The sequence below is a fragment of the Narcine bancroftii genome, chromosome 13 (assembly GCF_036971445.1).
Source record: "Narcine bancroftii isolate sNarBan1 chromosome 13, sNarBan1.hap1, whole genome shotgun sequence".
NCBI lineage: Eukaryota > Metazoa > Chordata > Chondrichthyes > Torpediniformes > Narcinidae > Narcine > Narcine bancroftii.
In genome coordinates, this window is record NC_091481.1 from 78,048,388 (window position 1) to 78,064,480 (window position 16,093).

At 46.4% G+C, this 16,093-nt stretch overlaps 1 protein-coding gene across 1 annotated transcript in view; it reads right to left on the reverse strand.

Annotated features, from left to right (window-relative positions):
• clip3 (CAP-GLY domain containing linker protein 3) overlaps positions 1–16,093 on the reverse strand; it is a 47,313-nt gene that overhangs the window by 15,827 nt on the left and 15,393 nt on the right. The window contains exons 4-6 of the mRNA XM_069907428.1: positions 6,138–6,231; positions 3,353–3,514; positions 1,082–1,200 (exon numbers count right to left, since the gene is read on the reverse strand). Coding sequence (XP_069763529.1) covers positions 1,082–1,200; positions 3,353–3,514; positions 6,138–6,231 — 375 coding nt within the window. The remainder of the gene's footprint in view (positions 1–1,081; positions 1,201–3,352; positions 3,515–6,137; positions 6,232–16,093) is intronic.

Below are 16,093 nucleotides of genomic sequence, written 5' to 3' on the forward strand. Positions count from 1 at the left end.
AACCATCACCACTCTCCTCCTTTCCTATCCTAGGACTTGCAAATAACTTTTAAACATTCCAAATAGCCCTTTTTACACAGGGATCCCCCAATACTGCTGAAAAGAAGACCCATCATTAAGTCGGCTTTGCTCCTTAACACTGAACCAAACAAAGCTGGCATAATGCTGCCCCAGTGAGTCATTTTACAAAGCATGCCGGCATTCCCAAAGCAAAAGAGGCGTGACTTGTAACACAACAGCGTCGGGGTCTAGTATGACATATAACATACACATCCTTTCCCATCCTGCTCTCGGCCTGTCAGCTCGCCCTTTTTACACAGACGTCAATTCGGCGCTGTGACTACCTCTGCTGCCGGCTTAAAGGCGGGACTGAAATGACCCCCACCCCACCATTCCATGTTCGCACCTTTTACACAGAAGGGTGTGGCACAATATTCCCGCCTTGGCTATGTAAAATGGCCTATTGTTCCTGCCTCTTCCCAAAGTTTTCCACCCTCTGAGAAATGTACCCCTTAGAGCTCTTAAATTTCTTCCCTCACCCTGAGCCCTCTGGTTCCAGACTCCCTGCCCTGAGGAAAAGATCCTGGCTCCCTCCTGACGTTATAAGCCTCTCATGAGGGGGATTGTCAACCTGCTCTGTTCCCAGCCTGTCCAGTCTCTCCTCATAACCCCACCCTGCGTTCCAGACAACTTCCTGGTGAACCTTTTCTGCACTCCCTGTATTGCTACCGCGTCCTTCCTGTAGTGTTGCATGCTAAGTGTAATCCAACCAATGTTTTGCAACATGACTTATTCAATTGGGGGGGGCTGGGGGAGGGAGAAGGTAAAGTCGGGGAGGCAGGGCTGCTGAGGAGAGGGAGCTGCAGAGGAGGGGTGCGGGGAGGTGAGGGCGGGGGGGGGGGGACAGGATGGACTGCTGAAGAGGAGTGGGACCAGCTCGGAGGCCAGGCTAAGGGGGAAGGGGCAGAGTTGGTTGCACGTTGCATCGAAGAGAGGGGCAGTGAGGTGGAGCTTTCGCAGGGTGGCAGGGATTTGTCTCAAGGCCCGAAGATCGAAACGTTGAGCAGATGCCCCAGCTTACCCGCAAAGCTGGATTGGCTCCATGCTCCAGGAGACACTTGACGGCTCCCAGGCAGAGGTTGGACGCCGCAATGTGCAGGGCTGTTCCGTGGTTGAAGTCGCTGCAGGTGGAATTCAGCACTGAAACACAGAGGTGAGCGGCCAGTCAGACAGCAGGCGCCTGGGAACGGGGCGGGGAGCTGGGGAAAGCGTTGCTGCCCATGCAAGAACGAGAGGCTACCTCCTGCGTTCACGACCAGCTGTCCGAGGGTGAACGGGAGCTCTTGCGACAGCAGACTGCCAAGGATTGTGACAGCAGACTGCCAAGGATTGCGACAGCAGACTGCCAAGGATTGCGACAGCAGACTGCCAAGGATTGCAGAGCAAAGTTCCCCTTAATTTTTTTAAGTAAGTGCATGCAAAAATTTTGTGCTATTTTTTTTCCCCAATGACAAAAGTTTGAATGCACTAAATGCTTGTGCAAATGTAAACTTGAAATTGTTTCAAGATCATTTCTGCCCAGCCGATCTCTCATGGCTAATAAAACTGAACTGGCATGTTTTAATATCATACAAGCAAGGCTGAATTCAACGAAGTAACGCATTTAGTTAAGATTTTATTCTAAACTTTGAACTTCTTTGATCAGTTTGTTGCTCCATTACATAAATCATCAAGGAATATTTCTTATTTTTATGTGAAGCAATGTACAAACCAAAGCAGGAAAGGTGAGGTGATGTGCAAATGTGGTATTTGAAAAACCGACTAACCAGTTAACAGAAACAATTAGCTAAGAGATTATTTTCAGTAATTATTAATTATATTATTTTAGGGAACTAACCTTTTGTACTCATTAGGCGCTCGTTGCAGAACAGGTGTGTGCGCGTACAGCTTAGAGCAGGGGAGGCCAACCTTTTAATTTTACATTTTTAATTTAGACACACAGCACAGTACAGGCCATTTCAGCCTATGTGTCCGTGGCGCCCAATTAACCTACAATCCTGGTACAAACACATGGCCTGTTACTGTGCTATATGTCTAAATTCAAGATTAAAAATTAAAAGGTTGGCTACCCCTGGCTGAGAGGGAACAGTGCCTGTGGGCCTGAATTCTACCCCCCACCCCCAACTGGGGGGTGGAGTGGTGACATTCCAACAACGATTACCCCCACTCCCCAGCCAGTGGGGCGTGACTGGTTAACATGACCTAACAAGTAGCCATACTAGTCCAGGTAATAACAACATCCCCCCCCCCCACAATATTAAATGGCATTATCAAATCCCCACCAACCATATTGAGCAGAAAGCTATCTAGACCAGCCATCATACCTCCCCTCTCCCCCTACTCTAAAGTATCACTGCCCACCAGTCAATGAAATGCACTGCAGTTACTCACTCCGGCTGGTCCCAAACCCAAGAACATTAGAAACAGGAGCAGGAGTCGGCTATCCGGCCCGTCGAACCTGCTCTGCCATTCAGTGAGATCATGGCTGATCTGATGATCAGCTCATCTCCACCCACCTTCCTTTTCCCCATATCCAGTAATTCCCTTTTGTAAAAAATCTATCCAACCTTGTGATAAATACATTTACTGAGGTCACCTCCACTGCTTCAAGGGGTGGCAAATTCCAGAGATTCACCACCCTCTGGGTAAAGCAGTTCCTCCTCACCTCTGTCCTAAATCTAGTACGCTGAGCCTCGAGGCTCAAAGAGGACAACTTACCCAAGTCAAAAAATAAAACAGTAGTCTTCAGGCACTGGGGTTGAAGTGAAAACACAACGCTGGGGAAACAGCAGGTTAAAAACTGTACTTTATACAGCAAAGATAAAGATATGATGCCTTCATCAAGGCATACTTTGATGTACCATACCTTGATAAAAGGCTCAAGCCCGAAATGTTAGTTGTGTTCCTTTATCTTTGCTATAAACTCACCTGCTGAATTTCTCCAGCGTTGTGTTTTTAACGTACCTATCTCTACCTTTCATAATTTTATACGCTTCTCTCATTCTAGTGAGTACAGTCCCAGACAAATCAATCTCTCCTCGTACGCTAAATCCCTCATTTCTGGAATCGACCTGGTGAACCCCCCACCCCTCCAAAGCCTCCAGCAAGGAATGAACTGTAACCTGAACCAACAGCAAGAGCAAGGGTAGCAGGTGCATGGACACACAGGTCACACACATTCGTGGCAATCTATCGCCAGTCGCTGTGGGTGAAGGCAGCCAGCTCATTGGCCGTCCCTTACCTTGAAATGGTGGCAAATCCCATTAACAGATGGCAGACATCCCAACTCTACCTTTAGGTTTGTGAGCCTTGAGCAAGATCCGGGTTATTTCTGGAACATCAAAATAAGCAGCGTAGTGAAGGGCATTCATGTTGGTCCAACGACTGCGCAGTCCGACGTCAGCTCCCAGCGAGATCAGCTGGTTACAGAGGCGAGCTGCGGCAACCGGGTCACCTAAACCGGGCACACAGACAGCTTGTGATGGACATCCAGAACGTCAGAATCAAATACATCAAAAGGAAGGTGAACATACAAAATCTGACACTGAGCCCTGCCAAAGGGAGTGGACACAGCCCAGGACCCTCCCCACTATTGAGAACATCTACGGGGAACGCTGCCATCGGAGGGCAGCAGCGACCATCAAGGATCCACACCACCCAGCACAAGCTCGGTTCTCGCTGCTACCATCAGGAAAGAGGTCTCGGTGCCACAAGGCTCGCACCCACCAGGTTCAGGAACAGCTGCTCCCCCTCCACCATCGGACTCCTCAACGACAAACTCAATCAGGGACTCATTTAAGGACTCTTACTTGTGTACTTTATTGATTTTTTTTCCCCTCTCTCTATTACAGTTTATTTACATTTATTTAGTACAGGTATTTGTTTTTGCCCCACCAGTAAGTGGTAATTCTCCCTCGCTTGCAGGAAAAGGAATCTCAGGGTTGTATGTGACATCGTGCATATACTCTGACAATAAATCTGAAATCAGGAATTTTGGACCAATCAATAAAATTTAAGGCCTGAAGAGGCCTCACCAGATCCTTAAGGACCCGTAACACTCCGCAAACAGCATCTTTTAGTTACTCTCTTCGGGGAAGGGATACAGCTTCTTCCCAAGGGCAGTGAGAATGCTGAAAGCTTGGTGAAATGCTCATACAGCCCCTTCAGAGTGTGTACTGCCTACAAATTGCTTGCAAACATACCTACATGTGTGTGTGCATGTTTTTACACCAAGGACCAAAGATCGCCATTTCGTCCAGTTATACCGATACAATTGAATGATAACAGTAAACTAGAATAATTGAAGAAAGCTTGGACCAACTTCTGTAGGATGCGTGGAAGTGTCTTCAAGGGAAAGAGAGGTTTAACGGAGGAAATTTCAGATCAAAGGGTTCAGGTGGTTGAAGACACGGCCTTCATTAACAGAACGATGAAAACGCAAATGGCGGGAGTAGGAGGTAACAGAGAAAGGGAGGAAGGAGAGAGCAAAAGGATTTGATAACAGGAGCAAGAATTTTAACATCAGGAGATGCCACAAGCTGTGGCGATAGGCTCATGTGTACCATTGGTGGTAAATAATGGTTTTTAACCTCCCTCCTAAGCTGCTTCCTGACCCGCTGAGTATCAAGGGTGACACAGTTAGTGCGACGCTATTACAGTGCCAGCTACCTGGGTTGAATCCTGCGTAGTCTACAGGGAGCTTTACGTTCTCCCCATGTCCGTGTGGGTTTCAAAATGTACGGGCCTTTGTAGGTTAATTGGGATATGTGGGGCGACACAGGCTTGGGTGCCTTGCTGTATGTCTCAAATCTCAATTGCTTTTATAACATACCCCCATTTTAAGCAGCACCCTTGGTGGGGGGGGGGGGGGGGAGTTGTCCTCAACAAGAAACACTGCAGTGCCCTCCTTAAGATTTGGGAACCATACCTAAACTTCACAGGTGCACAGTTATAGGGTGTACCGTCCTGTCTTACGGCCTAGCCCCACCTCATCCCAACCTGGGGGAAAAAAAATAAAGACTAGATACAATATGGGCCGGGTCACAGTGCAGGATCAAATCCACATATCCCTGATTTATGTTTTTAACCTTTGCTGTGAGTGGCTCGAACCTCGGTTGTTACGTGGCCCCTTGTGTGTGATAGCGGGCCGGGAGGGGAGGAAAAAAAATGAGGCTCAAACTCAATGGTGAAACTTGTAAGGAAATGATGAAGATTGATCAACTGTACGAGTCTGAGCTTGAAAACTGATCATTAAAATATTCAAGATAACTTCACATCAAATTCACAACCCGTGGAGTCAGACACTTGGAACGCACCCTTCTCAGAAGAGAAACGCCTTTACAGTGATCAAAACTGGATCTGGGTTTGAATCCCACGCTGTCGAGAAGGAGTGTGTATGTACTCCCCGTGTCTGCAAAGGTTTTCTATGGGAGCTCCTTTCCTCCAACCCTTCAAACATTTACCAGGGTATAGGTTAATGGGATGTAAATTGGGGGGCACAGATTGGCCTGTTACAGGTGCTGTAAAAAAATTGAAATGTGCAGTAAAGGTGCCGGTGGTTCTCAACTTTTTTCTTTCCACTCACACCCCACTTTAAGTAATCCCTGTGCCATTGGTGCTCTGTGATTGGTAAAGGATCGCTTATGTGGGTGGGTAGGGAAGGTTGAGAACCACTGCTCTAGACCCAATTGTTACTGAAATACTTCACTTGCGAATTGTCTTTGGCCCATTTCCTTTGGAGTTCTGAAACCATGCACATAACAAGTCCATGAGGGACGATTAAAACAGTGGTTTTCAACCTTTTTCTTCCCACCCACATCCCACCTTAAACAATCCCTTACTCGTCACAGAGCACCAATGGCTTAGGGATTACTTAAAGTGGAATGTGAGTGGAAAGAAAAAGGTTGAGAACCACTGGGTTAGGTGCTCGTTAGAAACCGTCTGATTTTCCCCGAGAGCAAGTTCTATTCCCAACGTTGGAAGGTCAGATTTAGGAACACGCGGTGACCTCCCTCTTTTCGCGACGATTGTCCATGACGGTTAGAACCAAACCCACTTCCAGAAGCACCAGCACCTACCTACTCCATGCGCGCCGGCCTTGCACGCATAGTGCAACAGGGTCATGTCCGTCAGTCCATCCCGATCATTCACGTGGCAACCTCGCTTCAGAATCTGAATTGGCAACAGAAGTAAAAGAGTAGGAGACATTTTCAGCCAGACTGGCCAATCGGGGATCTCGGGGAAGAGCAGGGTGGACGAGCGCCTCGAGGGAGGGGTGAGCTTTGGTACAAAGGGACCACGTCATCAGGGACCTCAGGAGACCTGAGCACTGAGAGGTTGACAGACAAGAGTTGGAGAGGGAATATCAGAGGCTGTAGATAAATCTGTTCAGATGCATGTCATGGATCGGAAACTCTTCTCGTGAGGCAAGTGAAACTGAATGGGGGAAAAAGGAAAACAGATGTAGAGGGGGAAGTGAGGAAGAATTTTTATCACCCAGATGGTGGTTGGAATTTGCAGCATAGCACCTGTATTGGGCTGTCATGTGACTGCCCCCTGTCAGAGGACACACCAGCTTCCGATCAAGGTTTGGTTCTGCCCCATCCATTAGTGCACACCTTGCTGTTGGGCACATGTAAATTACCTGGACTGGACTCTCCAACCTGCCTGTACTTGGCCTTGGGCCATTGCTTGTTGTAATTTGATAAATCATCCTGGCACCGAGCCATTTTACCCTGCTTACGAGCTGGGCTGAAACCTCCAGCACTATAAAGGTGCCATTGCTCTCTCCCTTTGTCAGCTTGGGACCACCCTGCTTTACTCCAGACCTAGAAATGTGGAAGGGCGCTGGTGAAACTGTTGGTAAGATTTGCACTGTTAAAAGGGTTGGGAGCGTTTAATTTGTGAGCCTCATAGCACAGACCCTTACCTGAACTGAGTCAAGGGGTGGTGGGGCATTGTAATGATTTCCCACACTTGCCTTCTGTAAATAAAATCCTTCCCTACCAAAACTGTGTTTCAGAGTCCTTGCCTTTGAGACCTACCAAACCTGTTTCCTCACTCAACAGCACCTCAGAGGGTGGTGCAGGCAGGTTCTCTCACAAATACCCTTGTTTTCCAGAATTCAAGTAACCGTGTAGCCTTAACCAACCAGCAAAAAAAGGAAAATAAATAGTTAAAATGCAGAAGTATAAAATTGGTGCTCCTTGCCATTAGTTCACCAATCCATGCAACACAATCTCAAGCAACCAGAAAATTCACTTCCAAACCCCATAGGTGCCAGATACCTGGGGTTTTATTGTATCTGGATGGACACTTGAACATACAGAAGGTGGCAGACCAAGTGTCTTTACTTGTTAGACCAAGGGCAGCAGGGTTAGCGCAACACTATAACAGCGTTAGTGACCCAGGGTTCAAATCTATCACTGTACGTCCTCCCCATATTTGTGTGGGCTTCCCCCGGGTGCTCAGATTTCCTTGCACCCTTCAAAATGTACAGGAGATGTTGTTTAATTGGGGTATTTGGATGGCTTGGGCTGCAAGGCCACTCGTGTGTGATCCAATAAAGGACTAGGACATCCTAGGACTAGGAAGTGCGGGGGGAGGGGGGTGGTGAAGTTGAATAGTCCTCTTCTTCATTTTCCCTCTACTCATTCCGTGACTGGGAAACAACAGATCCATGAAGTAACTGATTGCCAAATTCTCCCCGACCCACACCCCTCACATTCTTTATTCATTGGAGCGTAGAAGGTTGAGGGGGGATTTGATAGAGGTATTTTAGATTATGAGGGGGATTAACAGAGTAGATGTGAATAGGGTCTCCCCCTTGAGGGTAGAGAAGTTTGGAACAACGGGGCACAAGTTAAGGGTTAGGGGGCAAAAGTTTAAAAGTAACATGAGATGAAGTTTCTTCACTCAGAGAGTGGTGGCTGAGTGGAATGACCTTCCGGAAGAAGTAGTTGCGGCAGGGTCAATTCTGTCACTTAAGAGAAGGTTGGATGAGTGCATGGATGTGAGGGTTGTGGACAGGGAGTGGGTAGGTGGGACTAGAGGAGTTCACTTAAATTGGCGAGGACTAGAGGGGCCGAGATGGCCTGTTTCCGTACTGTAATTGTTGTATATTGATCCAGGTCAGAAAGGCCAACATTTCTGCACAAGCTGTGCTGTTAATGGCCTGGACCTAGATCTAATGCAAATGTGTAAAATCAATCAGAAAAGCGCAGCTTGACTCAGGGTTAACTGAGTAATGCTGCCTGTACATCAAGAGAATGTATTGCTCCAAAGAATCAACGTTCCCCTGGGTTTTTAATCCACAGACATTCATCAGTGCAAGACATCGCTCGGCCTGAGTAATACTTCATAAATAACCTCCTATTTCTTCCTGCGCATAACTGGGCAGTTTTATTTACAGCTCCCTTTTTAATCCAGAGACAAGTCGCGCAGCGAGGGGATGGTCTGGATTCACCGGGCTGCGGAAATTCTCCCCGAATCCAACGCCTCATCATGAGCCCCCCCCCACCCCCAACCACAGTTCTCAAGGGCAACAAGGAATGGGCAGTAGATCCTGGGTGTCCCTGTAATATCTCCGTCTCCTGAATGAATCTCACAAAGGACCAATCGTTTTCCAAGGGCAATGGCTTCGCAATTCTCAAGTACACAGACGCTGTGGTCAAAGTTCACAGAAGAAATCCTGTCTCGCTGGCAGTAAATGAATCTCAGGGTTGTATGTGATTTAAAATAAATCTGAATTTTGAAAATCCACAGAACTAAAGGAAAACAAATGCTGGAAGCACTTAGCAGGTTAAGGCTTTCCCTCAAGTGGATGGGAAAGGTGCAAGAACATTTCAGGTCAAGACACCCCCCCCTCTCCCCCCCCACCTCCCAAATCACTTTGTTTTCAGACAAGCTCTTAATGAACCAGTTCCCAGAGGAAACTGCTGCTTCACACTTTCTTGCCTGGAACACACTCCCACCCATGTATTCTGCATGCAATACAATCGGACTTCTGTTTTATCCCATATTAGATGAAAGCTGATCACAGCAGCTCAAGTGAGTTTCTCGTCTGCTCTGGTGGTTGGGAGCTTGGCAGAAAGGTGTTGTTCGAACCGATGACTCATCGGGGAGTCTATAAATCCAGTTCGTCAGCCGATGAGATCAGTGGACTGTGCAAAAATTCTCCAATTGACTTAATCATCAGATTGTGGTTGATGCTCCCCCCCCCCACCCCCACCCCCCACCGTGTCTGTACACAGACCAGCACCGTCAAGAGATGGGGCACAAGGCAGCCCATCTAACCAGAGGACACTTCTGCCTCCAGCAATCTCCTCGGTCATGAGAACACGCAGAAATGCTGGAGGAACTCAGATGGTCACAGTACCCTCCATAATATTTGGGACAAACCTTTTTCCCCCCCCCCTCCCTTTATTTGCCCCTGTGTTCCACAACTTTAAATTTGTAATCAAGCAATTCACATGTGATTAAAGCCCACATTCCAGATTTTATTCAAGGGTATTTGTGTACATTTTGGTTTGACCATGGAGAAACTCAGCACTTTTTACACATATTTCAGGGCACCTTAATATTTGGGGCACGGCAATGCTCTGTATATTAGTCGACCACCGGCCGACTGCAGGGGGAGATCTCTGAACCTGCAGGTAGACCACCTAAGGGGCTGACTCCACCTGGCCGGCTGTCAATCAGCTGACCCGAATATAGACCTGAGCTGGCCCCTCTTCAGCCAGTCACATGGGAGACACCGAAGCATGAACTGGTGTTCAGACTTTTACCTGAATAAAGCCTGTTCTACAGACCTTTGAGTTCTGTGTTTGCTTCCTGCTACCTCAGCGCACCACACCTTGCAATGCAAAGTCCGTGATTCATAGACATCGCCAGGAGCTGAGTGATGCTCTGCTTGTTTCGGGGGGGCGGACTTGTCCCCTTAAGTTTTCTCTTCAGCACAAGGAAGGCCTGGTCAATTGGATTTAGTTGATGTGACTGACTTGGCCATTCGAGAATGTTCCAGTTGTTAGCTTTGAGAAACTGTTTTGTTGCTGTAGTCGTCTGTTTGGGATCACTGTCCTGATGTAGGATGAAGCGCCGTCTAATGAGCTTGGAGGCATTTGCTCTAATTGAGCAGATAAGATGTTTCATGTACCTTAGAATTCATTTTGCAGTTACTGTAACTGTGGAGGCCAAATGAAGGAAAAAAAAAATGTCTTTGTCCCAAACTGTATATCACCAACATTTCAAACCCCAGTCCTTCTTCAAGGAATAAGCTAAAAGCAGGCAGGCGTCTGAATTAAAGACTGGGGGGGGGGGGGGGTGTGGAATGGAGTCCAGACCACAGATGAAAGGTCTTAATTGGATATGATCCCACTCTTCAATTCTGATGCCTGCCTGCTTTTGGCTCAATCGTTGAGGGAAGGCTCAGGCCCGAAACATCGCTAATAGATCTTTGCCTCCAATGGACACTGTGAGACTGGCTGAGTTCCTCTGGCATCTCCGTGTTTCTTCTGAATCACGAGGACAGGCTCTTTGTCTCAGTCTCCATTCCTTGCCCGGAGGAATCCCCCCCGCCAGTGGAGTAATGCAGAGCAGGAGATGGCACTTGGACCCATCCATGCATTTCTGCCTCTTGTGTGCTTATTAGGACCATTCAGCCAATCAGTTCCTGGGGTGCCAGATGATGTGGGGGAGGCCGGAAGAGTAACATTTCAGAGGCAGCCGGATGGGACGTTAAAGGGATATGGAAGTGGAATTAACATGGATAGTCCTAAAAGTCAGAACTGAAAGAGAGGGTCAAAGGGCCTGTTTCTAAATTGTACACCTCTACCTGAATCCACCCCCATCCCATTTTACTCAACCCACAATGTCCTCATCTCTGAGATTCTACCACTCGCCTGCAGCAGTTTACAGCAACCAATTAATCTACCAACCAACCCGCACACCTTTGGGATGGTTGGGGGGGGTGGGGTGGTAGGGAGGAGGAGCTGGATACACCCAGGGGCCCAGGGAGGGGGGGAAGCCACACATGTAGTCACATGGGGAGAGCGCACCAACTCCTGACAGGCAGCATGGGATTTGAATCCAGGTCCCGATCGCTGGCGCTGTAAAGGCGTTGCGCTAACCGCTACGCCAACCCTGCCGAAACACGCACCTGGGCTACTCAGGCAATACCGGCAGCGTTTGTGTAAACCAAGCTGATAGGAGCAGGAGTAGGCCATCCGACCCAACGAGCCTGCTGCAGCTCACTGTGAAGAAAGGGACCCACATACGCAGGTGGCTTGTCTCTGAGATGAGCTGCAAGTACTCGACTTGTGTATGGACACTGAAAACTTTTTCTGGTTTTAATTTTTTTTTACTTTTTAAAATTGAGACATGCTGAACGGTAAAAGGCCCAATTACACCCAACTAACCTACAACCTCCGTACATTTAGAGGGGTGGCAGGAAACCGGAGCACCCAGAGTAAACCCACGCAGACACGGGGAGATCATACAAACTCCTTACAGATAGCGCAGGATTCGAACAACAGTCCTGGTTGCTGCCGCTGTAAAGGTGTTGCGCTAAGTGCTACACGAACTATGCCGCCCCTTTCACGGCGTCTGCAGACTTGTGTGTTTACTCCCAACTTGCATGTGGACCTAATCACTCAGAGGAACAATGATCCAGCCTGGATTTTCCTTCTCCAAGAACTCAGAAATGAAGGAATGATTAGAGGACCACCTCCTCTGGACACAGTTCACCATCTTCTGGGTCCTAACAGTTCTGGCGCCATCATCAAAAAAATATAGCAGACTCTTTCACATTAGGTGGCAGGACAAAGTCCCCGACACAGAAATCCTGGAATGAGCTGGGCTCTGCAGCGTCTACACCCTCCTGCTGAAAGCCCAAGCCAGGTAGACTGGATATGTGGTCAGAACGCCAGACAGCCGATTGCCTAAGCAGCTGCTGTACGGAGAACTGTGTCAGGGCAAGAGCTCAGTCGGGGAGGGAAAACAGAAGAAACGTTACAAAAACTGCCTCAGAGCGGTCCCTCCGAGGCCTGGGTGTCGACATCAACACGTGGGAGGACCTTGCCCAGGACCATCCAGATCACCACAGGAGCCCGTGCAGCTGAAGTCAGGCGCATCACCGAGGCATGCTATATGTGCAAGGCCCAAGCAGCATCCACTGCCGTGACAGCACCCACCCACTTGTGTCCCACATGTGGGTGAGCCTTCAAGGCCCGGAATGGACACACCAGTCACCTCCGGACCCACAGCCACTGATCTCCCATTTGACTTTGAAGTCATGGTCATCTTCGACTACGAAGGATGAACAACAACAATATAGCAACGTTAGTTGTTCAAAAGATATCCACTGGGCTCATTCTGGTGGAGTTTGCACGTTCTCGTTCTTTATTGCATGTGTAATTCGTGCAAAGAGTGGGTTGACCTAACAAGAGAAACTAAATAGGTCGGCCTATTGAGGTGACCTCAAACATGCAAAATCCTGCTGGGGCTTTGACAGGGTAACTGTTGGGATGTTTTCATCAACAGAACAGTCTCGAGGAGTCACGTGATGGAGTAGTGGCCGGACGGTGAACTCCAGCCCTCTCCAGAAAAGTCGGGAAAAACAAAGGAAAACACAAAGGCACAGAACTAAAAGTTACAGAAAAGTGAGTATAGAGGTGGAAAGAAGATGGCGACAAAAAAAGAAAAATTGAAAGCAACGGTAAGAAGAGAGGAAGAGAAGACAAAGGAGGAAAAAGGTGAAGGCCTTACCTGTCCGAAGAGGCCCGCTGCGGAGAGAGAAACCCGCTCCCTCAGGTCGGTAAATAATGGACTACAAAAATGGCTCGCAGAGCCGAGTAAAAGTGCGCAACCGCGCATGCGCGATTCTTTGCGCATGCGCGATGCGAATGAAAAAAAACACACCGACGGGAGGGGGGACCAGCTGGGGAGTCGATCTCCACAGCCGGCAACGACAGCTGCAGAACACCTGCAGCAAGAAGAGACCACAGAAGACAATAGAAACAAGAAAGAAGAGGAGGAAAGGGCAACAAAGAAACAACAGATGGTCAACCCAGAGGAAGAAGAAGAGGAAGAGGAAGAGTACAGAGAAATAGAAGAAAAGAAAGGCAAGGTAAAGGATATACTTGCTCTTATTAAAGGATACATGGAGTCATTTAAAGAATGGCAAACACAGGAATTTAAGGATTTAAGAAAAAGAATAAACAACACAGAAGAGAAAATGAATAAAATAGATATGACCTTAACAGAAATGGGAAAGAAAATGGACAAGATGGAAGAGCGGGCAGTAGCAGCAGAAATGGAGGTAGAAGACTTAAAAAAGAAATTGGAGGAATCTAATAAAAAAACTAAAGAGACACAAGAACTACTAGCTCAAAAAATAGATACAATGGAAAACCATAACAGAAGAAATAACATAAAGATAGTGGGCCTTAAGGAAGATGAAGAAGGCAAGAATATGAGGGAGTTTATAAAAGAGTGGATCCCTAAGACCCTAGGATGTCCAGAACTACAGCAAGAAATGGAAATAGAAAGGGCACATAGAGCATTGGCCTCTAAACCACAACCACAACAAAAACCAAGATCTATTGTAGTAAAATTCCTAAGATATACTACAAGAGAAACGGTACTGGAGAAGACAATGGAAAAAGTAAGAGAGGGCAACAAACCACTGGAGTATAAAGGGCAAAAAATCTTCATTTATCCAGATATAAGTTTTGAACTCCTAAAGAAGAGAAAAGAGTTCAATACAGCAAAGGCGATTTTATGGAAGAAAGGGTATAAATTTATACTAAAGCATCCAGCGGTATTGAAAATATTTATTCCAGGACAACAAAACAGACTATTCTCGGATCCAGAAGAAGCACGAAAATTTGCAGAACAATTACAAAAATAGACTGAGGGAGGAAGACGGGTAATGAGAGTAAAAATGATCACGATTGATATGTATGCGGGTAAAGAGGTATAAGAGTGAATAGAGACAATGAGCATACGTGAATGTATCTGTACTTAGAGGAAAATATAGATAGTATAGACAAGAATTAATAAGGGAAGGTAATGGAATAGAGAGAATAAGGAGGGAATTAAAAGAGTGACCTTTGTGACATATGAAAAGTGAAATCTTTTCTGGGGGAGGCGGGGTGGGGGGAAATAGCGGTCACTGCAAAATCAGTTGACGCTTGCGAGTGGATTCGCAAATCCAAATGGAGAGGGGAGATGTGGTTGTCCGACAAGGGATAAAGGACAACTCAGGAGGTGAAGGGGAGATTGGGGATAAATAAGATAGAAATAGGAGAATAAGGAAAATGTTGGATGTTGTAGGAATGTTGTCTTATAAAGAGTTGAAAATAAGAAAACAGAAATGGAAAAGGAGGAAAGGTAATGATGGAAAAACGGAAAGAGAAGATAAACAAAATATAAAAGGGCTACGCTGAACTATACGTCTTTAAATATTAATGGAATACATAACCAAATTAAAAGGAAGAAACTACTAAATTTAAATGAATAAATGTATTCCATTAGAAAAAATAACATATAGGTTAAGAAATAATATTGAAATATTCGAACAAGTATAGGAGCCTTACATTAAATACAATAGCGAAAACCTACCGGGGACAAACATTACCTAAGTTGATGGAAGGAGAAGGAAAGAAAAGAATGGACTCAGTAGAATTTCTGGTGTAATTTTGTTGAATGACAACATTGTCTGACTGGCTTAATGCAACCTAGATTGTATACCTAAAATGGATGAGAGGGTGGGGTGGGGGGGTGGTTTGGGAGGAAGGGGTGGGGGAGAAAAAGTCACTGTATATGTGTGAAAAAGAAATAGTGTATATCATGGCTAATGTGATTTATGGTGTGAAAAATAAAAAATTTTAAAAAAAAATAAAAAAAAATTGTATTAGTTACATTCTCCTGACACAATCTTGACCAGGCCTTGTCATGAATTTGTATATTTAAATCTTTTTCCCATCTTTTTTTTTACTTAAATAATTCATTTTTCTGTATTGTGTCTTGTAATTGCATATACATTTTAGTAATAAATTTCTCAATAAAAATGTATGAATTATTAAATACTCAAATAGGCTCTGTTCTGGAAGTCTAAAATTCACACCTAGTTTCTTTTTAAAATATGATTTAAGTGATAGAATTAAAAAATAATTTTATTTGGTAACGGAACAGTCTCAAACAGGGGACGTAACCACAAGATAAGGAGCTTTCATTCTAAATTGAGGTGCACAAAAATTTCTTACACCTTCACCTCCTCCCTCAGCATCATTCGAGGTCCCAAAACGGTCCTTCCAAGTGAAGTAATATTTCACTTGTGAATCTGCAGGGATCGTCACTGCATCCAGTGCTCCTGTTGTGGTCTCCTCCACATCAAAGAGACTGGACGCAGACTGGGAGATTGCTTTGTTGAGCACCTTGGCTCTCCCAGTGGCCACCCATTTCAATTCCTATCCCATTCCCTTGCCCACATGCCTGTCCACGTGCAAACTGGAAGAACAACACCTCGCCTTCCCTGTCTCCTTTCGTATAGACATGATGAATTTCACCTAGACCCAATGAACACCTTTTGTTGGTTTGGATTCCTCCCCCCGCCATGGTTTAAATTCTGAGACTTTCTGATATATCCTGCTTCTGATTTTTCCTTGAAGAAGGGCCTCAGGCCCGAAACGTCGGCGATGTATCTTTGTCTCCTACAGACGCTGAAAAGACCAGCCAGGTTCCTCCAGCATTTCGTTGTCTTTACTACAATCACAGCATCTGCGGTCCATCGTGTTTCTCTCATGGAAACCACTTCTCCCAGCGGGGTGGTGAATCACTGGAATTCTTTGCCCCGGTCAGTGGTGGAAGTGGATAAATCTAATTAAATGAGACAAACATTCTGACCCCATTTTAAATCCTTGGTCTTCAAAAATGAGAATGTTTGCAAAATTTCGTCAAGGTCTGAAGAAACAGGGGCAGGCCTTGGCCAAATGGGCTGCTCCAGAATTCAGGATCGAGGCCTCTCCGGTGTCTG